An 11,522-nucleotide genomic window follows, 5' to 3' on the forward strand; every position below is an offset into this window, starting at 1 on the left:
GTCTCAAGCACCTTGCAAGTAGTTAAACATGAAACAAAAACACGTACATACGTGCAGTCTCTTCTGCTTCGCTTTTTGAGGTTTTTATTCCTAGTTCTCTTTACTCATCTCCCTGAGTACACTTCTGTCCCATTTCACAGGATACTCAATTGCTTTTTACTCCCTTTAATGTTTACCACTCCAATTCTCTCCACATCACCCACTTCACTGAGATGTACCCCTATTCCATTCCCTCCCTTGACACTAAAGCTTGCACAGACACCAAAATCTGCCCCTGCCTCCCCAGACAGAATCAAACTTCCATTTTCCTGGGTCGTTTCTTCAATCCAGGTGCTTCTTCAGTGCCAGTCAAGACATCTTCAGATTCCACTCCCCCTTGTACGAGAAAATGCATTGCTGCAATCCTCCCACTCAGCATCAGCTGGGCAGCTGCCTCTGCTGACAGCAGCCAAAATTGCAGACCCAGCTGCTGAAGCTACGAAACGCATCATATATGCTTGATATTCCAGCTGACAAGAAAGCATTATTTCCATTCTCTTGCTTCTTTCATCTTCAAGGGTACAAATGACACTTCCAAAGATGCGTACAATCTTTTTTTTTTTAAATGTATATCACATCACATTGCAAGGAGAGTAATTAGCAAAGTCTTCAAGCTCAACAATTTGACTTGCAAGTTCTTCTGCAAATGCAGAGCCTCTTCCAGCTAAAAATGCAAGTTTACTGACTTCAAGGCAATGTTTTGCAACTATAATTTGGACTACAAGCTCAGATTCTCCTGAGGGTATCAAATCTTTCCTACCGTTAAGACTACACATGAGCTGCAACCCTCACTGTCTCAAAAGGGGTATAGACTACCAAACTTATCATAATCCTCCTTTCATAATTCTTCTGTGATGGCTGACCACAAATCGTTTCAGCGTCGCAGTGCAAGTAACCACACTACCAGAGGATTACTGAATGAATCACTCATATTTATCCAGACATTGATGAGTGTAGTTCAGCACTGAAAAGGCCTGGTTTCCTCAGAGGTCCTTCTCGATAGGCGTAGATCTGGGAGGTCCTTGTTATTTTGACCTCCCCTGTATAGGAGCCAAAACAAGCAAGCATAGTGCTGTCATAAAAATTTGAAAGCTTGTAAAAAAAAAATAAAAAAAAATCTGGTTTACTGCCCTTTCTCCATGATGGGAACTGTAACATTCCTCCTTCCCTCACGTTAATTAAGAAACATTTACCCAATTTTGAAGAACACATTAGTGTAACACTCAAAATGGTTACTGGAAAAACATTTACAACCTTCTAGTATTTAAAAATCTCGCATGACGTTCAAATTGACTTGAATTCAGACTGAAAGTGTGATCTCCAAATCATTCTGTATTCTGTGGACAATACAGTGATTGATACTCTCAAACACGTCGTGTACTGCCTCCAGCTTGATCTATTACAGGAATCTCTAGTTTGCTTCATACATACGTTAAACATTGCTCCTCTGACCACTGCCATAAATTTGTCGTAAACATCGTGCCAAGGACAGTGAGCATAAAACAAAGTATATGACACAATACCGTCTGACTTTTTAAGCCATTTTCTTTTTGAGATTGTCTGGCTTAAACTTTATGTGCAGCAGTGGAAAATCTTTAAAAGCAGGGCTCAGTGGGAAGACAATAAGATGTATGGTATTTCTCCTTAGAATACATATTTAAAAAAAAGCTTTTTTTTGTACCCAAAGAAAATTGCACTTGAAAGCCTTTCTAAGCATGTTAATGGAGCAAACAAAGAAACACTTTATTTTAGGACTTAGTACTTTGAAAAGAACATCATTCTGCTTGTGCCCAAGGTCTCTTATTTTCCTTCCCATTTCCTCTTATTTAAATTCTATTATACATATCGTCATTCCCATTCTCTGCTACCTGCTTCTACCCCTGCACCAGTTCCTCTACTGTGAGGCGACAAGTATTCATGCAGCTGAGTAGTAATACACTTTAGAAAATCAGTCCAACAAATGAAGAAGAGAAAGCATCTCCTCAGCCCGATCCCTTCCCTGAGCCTGTTTACTGTGCAGCCTCACAAGCTCTCACATCAGAGCAATGAAGGCACGACGCAAAGTTTAACTCAGCAGCCAGGGAAAGAAACTGCTTACATCAGCAATGACACTAAAAACACACGTTGAACCACATACGGCTGACATGCCTTGACTGCTGTGAGTTCTGTTCTGAAGGATGCACCTCTCCTCTTGCACAGAGCTTGGAAAGGAGACTCTATTCACACCTGAATCAATCAAACCACAGGCTCAAAGGGACAGCCCTCTTGACTTGCAGGCATATTTGATCCAATGCACTTAAATCTCCTCTAGCATCAGTCAAATCAGCTTGTTGAAACACTGGAAAATTAATTCAACATCAACAGAAAGTTAATTGCCTCAAGAATGAGAGTGAGAATGCCTGGCCACAGGAGAAGCAGAGCTGCTATTTCAACAGGGACTACAGTTAGGCTGGATTACACAAACCAAAGCTGCAAAACATTTAAGAACTGTCAATTCCACCTCAGGAGGAGACGCCTGAGAGTTTGAGACTACACATTCCACATTTCTAATTAAAGGGTGGACAAAATTAGTTATAATTACACTTATAATAATTAAAACTTCTTACAAGTTTCTCTTGTCTTCTGGAGATCTGTTTGATTATTTAGTTCATTCAATAGTTTATTTAACATTCTATGAACAGAACATAAATAATACATGAAAAAATAATAATTATTGCTCAAGAAAAATAATCGAATCATTGAGCTTGAAAACTAAAACTGGATTCATAAATGCACAGGTCCAACCACATTCTCATTACAAAGAAATAAGGGAAGTAGTCTCACATAGCCAAGATGAAATAAACAACTTAAAGAAAGGAAAAATGCAATTCAGCAAAGAGCTCAAAGTCGAACATTTCTCCTCCAACAAAGACATTTAAATTACCATTATTTGCTAACAAAGACTAAGGAAATACCAGGATCTATACAGTAACTGAAAAATAATAAAGGTTGAGGTGGGCTCTCTTCTGTTCCGTTTTCTGTCCTGCTGGTTACAGTCCTACAACTTGCTACAGCAATTGCCTTTTGTGTAGTGTATCTTGGCTTGTGTTCAACTTCAGATCCAAAGTAACCCACACAATTTCTTCCTAAGGATGGCTACTCGATCATATACCACACATCCTGCATTTGTGCATTCAACTATTCTTACTGAAATGTAGGACTCCATGGAACTTTCCTTTTCTTTAATATCCTAGTATCCGCATTTTGTTTAAATACTTATAATTCTAACTTCCACCTTAAACACTTACAAGCAGTCAATGAAGTTATAACTGCTGCTATCCGTTTGCAAGAGCTTCAGACAATCCCGTTTGCAAGAGCTTCAGACAATCCCGTTTGCAAGAGCTTCAGACAATCCTCCTAACCATTTGCCTTAATTTATTTGCAAAACTGGAGTTCAAGTCTTCCCTTCCTTTCTGGAAACTGAAAGCTCCTCCTGCTGGCCTTTGACTGAACTAAAGACAAACTAAAATAAATACTTGCCAAACCACAGAAATACCAAAATGCAACAATAACATTACTTGTATTTTAGTATCTTTCCATATTTGGTGTTGAGACAAACAAAGATGAGAAAAATCTCACTCTATAGGAAGCATAGAATAAAAGCTAATTCCAATGATTTGCCTAAAAGAAATGGATTATCCACACTATTAGAAACAGTGTGAAATCCAACTTTCTTTGCATGGCAAAAAGCTGTTGCTCTGACATAAAAAAATAGCGTTTAATAATTATTTTCCTACTGCTGTTGCAAAATAAAACAATCTAAAATACCGACTACAAAGGTAAGAAATCCAAAATGACTCACAGTCACAAACATTACTGCTTATATAAAATTACCTTGAGAACCTACTAGAATTTTAGTCATAGGTTTTTATTGCTTCTAATTGGGTGTGATTTGCATGAAGAACTGAAAGGTGGCTTTATTGTTCAAAAAATAAAATTTATGAGGGTAACTACTCAATTATAGTAGGCTTAAAAAACACAATGTTTTAACTAACAGCCAAGAGTAGACTTGCCAAGCTTTACTTGAAAAGTAGTATTTCTCCATCCTGTATCTTTTTAGCAGTAGTTCAAAGTAGATTTCCAGATTACTGATTTGAGTCAGACACAGAACAGTTTGAGCCACCACACTGTACAAAGTTAAATAATCTTGTAATTATTTCAAGTGACTATCGAGTACGAGAGACACAAGAGATGTGTTAATTAAAACTCATGTATACACAGATGTACAGGTTAAACAAGTAAAGCCAGCAAACATCTATCAGTAGTGATACCCTCAGAAGGGCAAATTAATTTACTGCTTGAAGTTCACCTGAGAGTCTGAACTCAAACATTATCATTGTTCCAATTTTCTGAGATTGTCAAACATTTCAGAGTTTGAGAAGAACAAATACCAGCAGAATAACAACATCACCCAAATCTGAATGCTTTGCATCTACCTTACCTGCTCCTTAACAAGATTTCACAATTCGCTGCCTATATTTTTTTTCTTCCCTATTCCTTACAGCCTTGGGAAAACAGTCACTTTGAGAAAAAAAAAACAAGCAACAATACAACAAACTATCACCTGAAAACCAAAGCTCTACATACTGGATGAGAGAGGTCAGTCTCAACCATGAAATAAAAGAGACCATGGTACCCAGACAGCAAGTAATTTTCAGTTTAGTTAGCCACTCTTTCATTCTAAGGAGATCCAAAATAAAATCTGAAATCATGCACATCACCTGTGTACTCCCTGGTTTGCAAAGTTTTCAATAGTCTTTGGGAGCTGGTTTATCATAACCGAAGTCCCCATAATACACCACTAAGGTCAGCCTTTAAAGATGACTCATCTGTCTCTAGGTCACACTCCTCGCATTCTGCAGCAAACTTCCACTAGGACCCCCTACCATCTGCAGATGAGTCAATACTTATTACTGCCACCTTTTTGATTTATCAGTAACTCAAGCTGGTAATTGCGTTTTCCACTTCAATGAGTTAGATGAACTCAGAAATTTTTCTATCTGCTTTCTTTGGAACTGCCAGATTGTTTATTAAACCACTCCAAATAGCTGCAAACTTCAGAAAAGGAAAAGCACTATTTAGATGGCCAAAATCTTTTGGAAACAAGTTAATTTAACCTTACTGATAACAAGTCCATACTTGTTTACTGAATATCTATTCTTTTTCCCTACTCATTATCAAGCTTGCCAAATTAACTCTCCTATTCCTATTCCCTTTTGGTTATGTAAGGCACAAATCTTCCAGGGTGGCATTTCATAGGAAGTTTTCTCTTCTGATGCACAGCATAGAGAGGAGCCTAGAGCTCTCAGATCATGCATCTTCTCTTTCAGTATGGTCAGCAGAGTGCACTGCATGCAAGAAGAGAGTTTTCAAATGAAAGGAAAGATACAGCACATCCAGGACAAGTTACCTTAGTTATTCCCTCATCCCTACCAGTCATCTACCCAGGAAATAATGCTCCCCCTCAAAACTTCCCCCAGCATTCCCTACTTGTCACTGCAATTCATCTAGCTCAGCAGTTCTGATAAATAAGACAGTCACCAATCATTATCACTGCTCAGTTAAACAGCCACATCAACAGGGAGGGATTAATTACTTTGGGACTCTGAAGACCTGCAAGAGTTTTAGCAAGATGTAAGAAGAAAGAGATGATACGCAGAATTGACCAGGTGCTCTACATATCCATTCCTCAGGAGAGGAATGGGTAACCAACAATTGATTAATAACACAATAATCAAAACCAAAGATTACTTTAACATTTTTCTTGAAAAAACACACGTAAGCCTGTGGTTTACTTATTACTTTATGATATTATTCAGGTCCTGAGTTTAATAACAAACTCAGGTCTGACATTTACAGGTGTAACATCTATGCTTGCGTAAGATAAAATATGTAAATAAGATGCAAACCACAATTTTCCAGAATATTTTTTTAATGTTCTTTCTTTTTGAAGCAGCAGATGCTGGCAGTCACCACAACCAGGAAGCTGAAACTGATCACGAACAAAACAACTTGTACTGCTACAGTTAATATAACGTATATAATATGCTTTGAACTGGAATATGTTGCATGTATAAAGAGCCACCAGTAAGTGGACACAGAGAAGACATTAAAAAAAAATTCTATTATTATGCAAGCAATTTTAGAACTCTTAGAATTTGTAATACTCTTAATCTCATCTTCCATGACTGAGGCTTGTGATCTGGAGCACTGCATATTCCTCCTTTGTCCTGCACTTCTAACAGCCAAGGAGTTCTGTCACCTTACATCAACAGCAAGCAGGATGTCTTGCATTATGAAAAATACGTATTTCAAAGCAAATTTCAAGTATTAACATCCAATTTTGTCATCTTAAAAGCACAGGAAAAAAACTTTTTCATTACTCTGTTAAGTAATTATCTAGTCCTCTTTACACAAAAGTGTATTTTTAAAGACCTGTCTAGGCTTCACAGTCACCAATTATCACCAACAACTGTCCTCAGATTAGGAATTTTAAAGCAAACAAATGACACTTGTCTAACATAACATTATATCCTCAAGCTAACCTGACCTTTAATGACAAATACACTCCCAAAAAAATAAATCATACGCGCAAACAGAGTTAAGCCTTATTAGTTTCAGACCTCAAGCTTAGAAGTGCTATGTGGAAACAGTGGCAAGCACACAGCACTGTAAAGCCAACGGATAAAAAAAAAAAATCCCATTTCATGAACATACTGCCCTTACGAGTTACTCCTACGTTTGTCCTCCTGAGCCTAAGCAAATCGGAAAAAAATTACAATAACCTCACTATGCTAAGTTCAAAGGCCCAAAGTGCAAGTCAGTCATCTCACGGCGAGGAGAGGGGAGGGGAGGGGAGGGGAGGGGAGGACCTCGCTCGGCTCACGGACCGGAGGCTGGGCGCCGCAGACCGCCACCGCCACCCGACGGCAGCGCAGCCGCTCCCAGCTCCACACCGCACGCACCGAAAGGAGAAAAAAAAAAAAAAAATCCCTCATGCGAACACGATCATCCTTAGTAATAAAACTACGTTGTGGATCGTGGTATCGGCTGACCAACGTGGGAAAAATTTACAAATATTACATGAGACGCCTGCAGGAGTAATCACTGTTGTCCTGTAGCTCAGCTTAAAACGCTCAAAAAAAAAAAAGCGAAACGTGAGTCATCATTGGGCTACTATAAAGATACTATATAACTTCCCACGTACAGGAAAGTCACCTAAAGACGACACAAACAGCTTTAAACTTAAAATGGGAACCCCGAGAAGCAAATTACTCATTAAAACGTATAAAACACACACGGTGTAAGACAAACCCAGTGAAACAGCACTCTTCAGGGCCTACAGAAAATAATGGCAATCCCATGAAACATTACACTCAAGTAAAAATAAAGAAAAAAATCATCACCTATCTCGTTTCAGAATAAGAACACAATCCGAGTATGTCCAACAGTTGCGTGGCGTTTCTTTTAATCTTATATGCAAAAAAAAACCCGTTTAACCAATGATAAAAGCAAAAATAAAAAACCCATTACTGCTTCTTTTACGACAGAAGAAGAGAATGCTAACCAACCCCTCCCAAAATATTTGCATGTCCCTTTCCGGGAGGAGAGATAAAAACTGGTATAAACGCGGTTTTATTTATGCTCGTATCCGATTAAAAAGTCATGCGGAGCTCTGCACCTCCCTACCATGATGAATCATGGTCTTCCCAAGCCTCGCCGACCAGCCTTACCTTAAAATTACTGGAGTTGACCCATCCTGTTAATTCGTCAATCACTTTGTCAAGGCGTTGCTGGTCCTGCTCCACATCGGGGGACCTCGCCGGGTCGCTCAGGTACTCCAGCAGCTCCTGGCCGACCTGCATCCTGCGGCCCACGTCCTTCTGCTGTACCTGGTCGCAGAAATAATCCATACCGGCAGGCTCCATCCTCGGCCGCTGCGGAAAAGTTTCTTCGGAGACGACCCGACTGGCTTCAGGGTCGGAAGCGCGGCCAGGGCAGGGCGGGCGGCAGGGGACGGGAAACGCCCGACGAGGCGGCGATCCCCGGCAGGGCCGCGGCGCTCATGAAGCCTCTCCTCGCCCTCTCCGCCCCGGCTCCGCGCCCGGCGCCTCCATGCGCACACGCACCGCCGCCAGGGGCACGGGCGCTGCCTCCGGCCTCTCCCCGCGCCCGCCCGCAAGGTGAAGCCTCCGGGCGGAGGGAAGACGGGGCCGCACGCAGGGCTCGGAGGCTGCGGCGGGCGGAGGGGGTCGCGGAGCCGCCTCCTCGGGCTCGGGGCTTTCCAGACGCCTCCGCGTCGTCCTCGGGGATGGCCGGAGGGCTCCTTGCCGCCGCCCCTCCTCTTCCCCCGCCGTCGGCCGGGAAATTACGAGCGAGAACAAGCGTTAAAGCTCGCCCTGCGGGGCGGAAGGGACTCGCGAGCACCTCAGCGGAGGACGGGCAGGGAGTCCCCGTGGGAGCTGCCGCCGCCTCTCCCTCTCTCTCCTCCCGCCCGCAGGCGCCGAGGAGCGATGCCCGGGCCGCCTCTCACCGCTGCGGACACCGGCCCGTCCTCCCACGGGCGCAGCAGCGGTGAGGCCGGAGCGAACCTTCCATGCTCCCGACGCGGCGGCCTTCGATCCCTCCTGCTTCGAAACTTCGCCCCGGCGGGTCTCCGCTCCGCTCACTCCCCTTCCCCGCCAGCCCCACCGCGGGCCGGGTCGAACGAGCTCCCGCTCCGCCGCCCGGCCGCGGCGCCTTCCCCGTCCCGCGAAAGTTGCGTCCCGCCGCCCCGGCCGGCGCCAGCGAGACGGGGCGTGGCGCGCGACGGCCCCACCCCTCCCCACGCCCCCCCCGCCGCGTCCCCCCTTTCCCCGCCCTCCGCCTCTACCGGGGCCGAGCGCGCGCGCCTGGGGCCCGCCCGGCGCTGCGGCGAGGGGACGAGCGGCGCGCGCGGGCTCCGGGTGGTAGGAGGCGCATGCGCCCTCCGCCCCGACCGGCTGCCCGCAGAGCGGCGGGACGTGCGTCGCTCGTCCCCGCGGTGCCAGCCGGTGCCCCGGGGGCAGGCGGCGGGCGAAGAGGAGGAGGCGGTGTTGAGAAAGAGGGGAAGCGGGGTGGAAGGTGCTGGGGTGGTGGTGGTGTTTCGGGGCCGGTTTGGAGTGGTCCAGATCCCTTTGATGTTAGGAAAGGGATATGGTTTTCACGAGGAAAATGAAACGAGGGGAGATCGTTTTCCCTGTCCTCGTGGCCCAAGCTGCTCTGCTTGTCCTGGTCTTGTCCCCTGTGCCGAGTGGTGTGCTCACCGACCACTTTGGGTTGGTTTAACGGGCTAATGATGGAGTTGAAGAGTTGGACTGTCTCACAGGTCCTACGGCAGAAGCATGGGACTGTGGAGATGGGAAGTGTAGCATCCCCTGTCCATGGCCGTGGACAGGGATGTTTGTCTACTGTCCCTCTGATACTGGGAGGATTCATGTTACGCCAAACCACAAGCTGCTGTTGATACAGGTGGTCCTTTTCTTCCCCTGCTGTTATGGATACAGTCCTTACCTTTCTTACACCAGAGCTGGTGTTTATTTGACTTACGTACCAAATTCAGGGAAATAATTTTTTTTATTTTTCTCTCTTTTTTTCCCCACATAATTGGATTTTTTCTAATTCAGATTTCTAAATTGCCTCACTCTGGGGGTTAAGCAAGTGCCGTAATTACTGCAGGGAATATAGAAGCAGACAGCAGAAGCTAGATGGGGGCAGATGAGGGCTGGTGGGACCTCTTTCGATGACTGCCGTTGTGTCATGACAGATCAACTTCATTTCAAGACAGCACGATCTGGCTATCTCGCTTGCCTCATTAGTCCTAATGCTGGGAAGGGTGAGACCCTTCATTTGGCTGCAGGATTTAGGCAGGTATAAACTCCCCGAGGAACCACTCCTGGAAATTGCAGTTTCACAGCAGTGTAAACCAAACTAAATTGGTGCTACACTGGTCCCACTTGCCTGCTTCTCACAAATCCCATTTTCAGGAATTCTGCACTTCCTTTCTGTCTCATGCACTGATGTTATGTAACCTTGCAGAGCGCTAGTTCAGGGAATTGATCTGGCAAAAAAAAAAAAAAAAATCTTTGTCCACAGACATAGCAGAAGGCAAGACCACAAGCAGCCTTTTGTTGATTTTGGTGTGATACGACAAATTCAGGATCCTGTGCTCGATCGGGCCCTAGGCATTACAATAATGAAGATTGGAAAGATCATAGATGCCTTTAAAACAGAAATGTATGTATCGTACTTTGAGCTTATTGTAATTTTACAGAAAGATTATGAACTGCTCATTGTGTTTTCACAGTGGATTTCCCTGTGCACATATAAAGAACCATAATTTTAGATGGAGCTGAGTATTTCTTGTCCTGTGTGTGCAATGTCATTTACAAAGATAGATTACTAATCCATCATTACAAAGATGAAATTACAAATTGCTTTTACTGAAAATAGGACTCAAAAAACTGCTGGAAATGGAAAAATAAATATCAGAAAAATAAAACAGAATTGTTATATTTTTTCATTGCACTAGAATCTGATTCACTGGTATTGTAAGTTTAAAAAGTACATTTCTTGCTGTGGAAGTTTTAAAAGTAACTGTTGATCTAATAAGATTGACTAAATAGAAAAGAACTGACTAGACGATACTGGAATCTTGGAGTATCGAGACCTGTAATCAGTTTCAGTCCACTGAACTTTCTGAAAAAAACCCAAGTAATTAAAAATTCACCTTTCATTATGGTCCAAGTTAATGTCAATCCCTTTAGACAGAAAATCCTGACAAAAAGAGAGGGTAAAGGTCATGGCACTAGCTTTCCAGAATTTCTCTTAATTCAAAGCATGTATACTGATAAGGTAATCTAATTGCTGTGAATAGCATTGAGGCTGAGGAGAAGGGTAAAGTTTAATAAGATATACACTTGAAACGTTGTAACTATTTTGTCAGCCCAAAGTCGACACCCCAAAGTTATGTTAAGGGCAAAAAGCCATGCTGGGATATGTGAGGGTTTTTCTTCCCCATTATATGTAACAAGTTTTTTCTTAGAAAACACAGGAGAAAATAATTGCCTCACTGTAAAATCAGAGGATTAGACTACTGTATTTCATCATGTTACTACCTGCCAGCACTAGTGTCTTTATACTGTATGGACACTGATACAACACTAGAACATTGGTAGCCTTTTTATCACTGAGGTGTTCTGATAAGATCAAGGCAATTTCCTTTGACATCTTAGCAATGAACAGAATAATCTTTTTTGTGGGATCAATAAATGTTGGTTCATTTCTTCCTCTGCAAACAAATGGCATTTCGATTTGGCAAATAGAGCTTCTGGATACTCATTTCTATTTTTTTTTGACAAGGCAAGATCAGCGCTCCAACGTTGAATCTAGAGCAGTCCTCCAGCTTGGACAAAGGACACAGGTTT

At 43.2% G+C, this 11,522-nt stretch overlaps 1 protein-coding gene across 29 annotated transcripts in view; it reads right to left on the minus strand.

Moving 5' to 3' along the window:
• Positions 1-8,079, minus strand: part of CLASP2 (cytoplasmic linker associated protein 2) — a 152,895-nt gene extending 144,816 nt beyond the window's left edge. For all 29 annotated transcript variants that reach the window (XM_086615121.1, XM_086615112.1, XM_086615123.1 and 26 more), the window contains exon 1: positions 7,812-8,079. In XM_086615121.1, the coding sequence (XP_086471247.1) occupies positions 7,812-8,006 (195 nt within the window). In that variant the 5' untranslated portion in view covers positions 8,007-8,079. The remainder of the gene's footprint in view (positions 1-7,811) is intronic.
• Between the last annotated feature and the right edge of the window lie 3,443 nt (positions 8,080-11,522).

The sequence above is a fragment of the Tauraco erythrolophus genome, chromosome 7 (assembly GCF_009769465.1).
Source record: "Tauraco erythrolophus isolate bTauEry1 chromosome 7, bTauEry1.pri, whole genome shotgun sequence".
In the NCBI taxonomy this organism is placed as follows: domain Eukaryota; kingdom Metazoa; phylum Chordata; class Aves; order Musophagiformes; family Musophagidae; genus Tauraco; species Tauraco erythrolophus.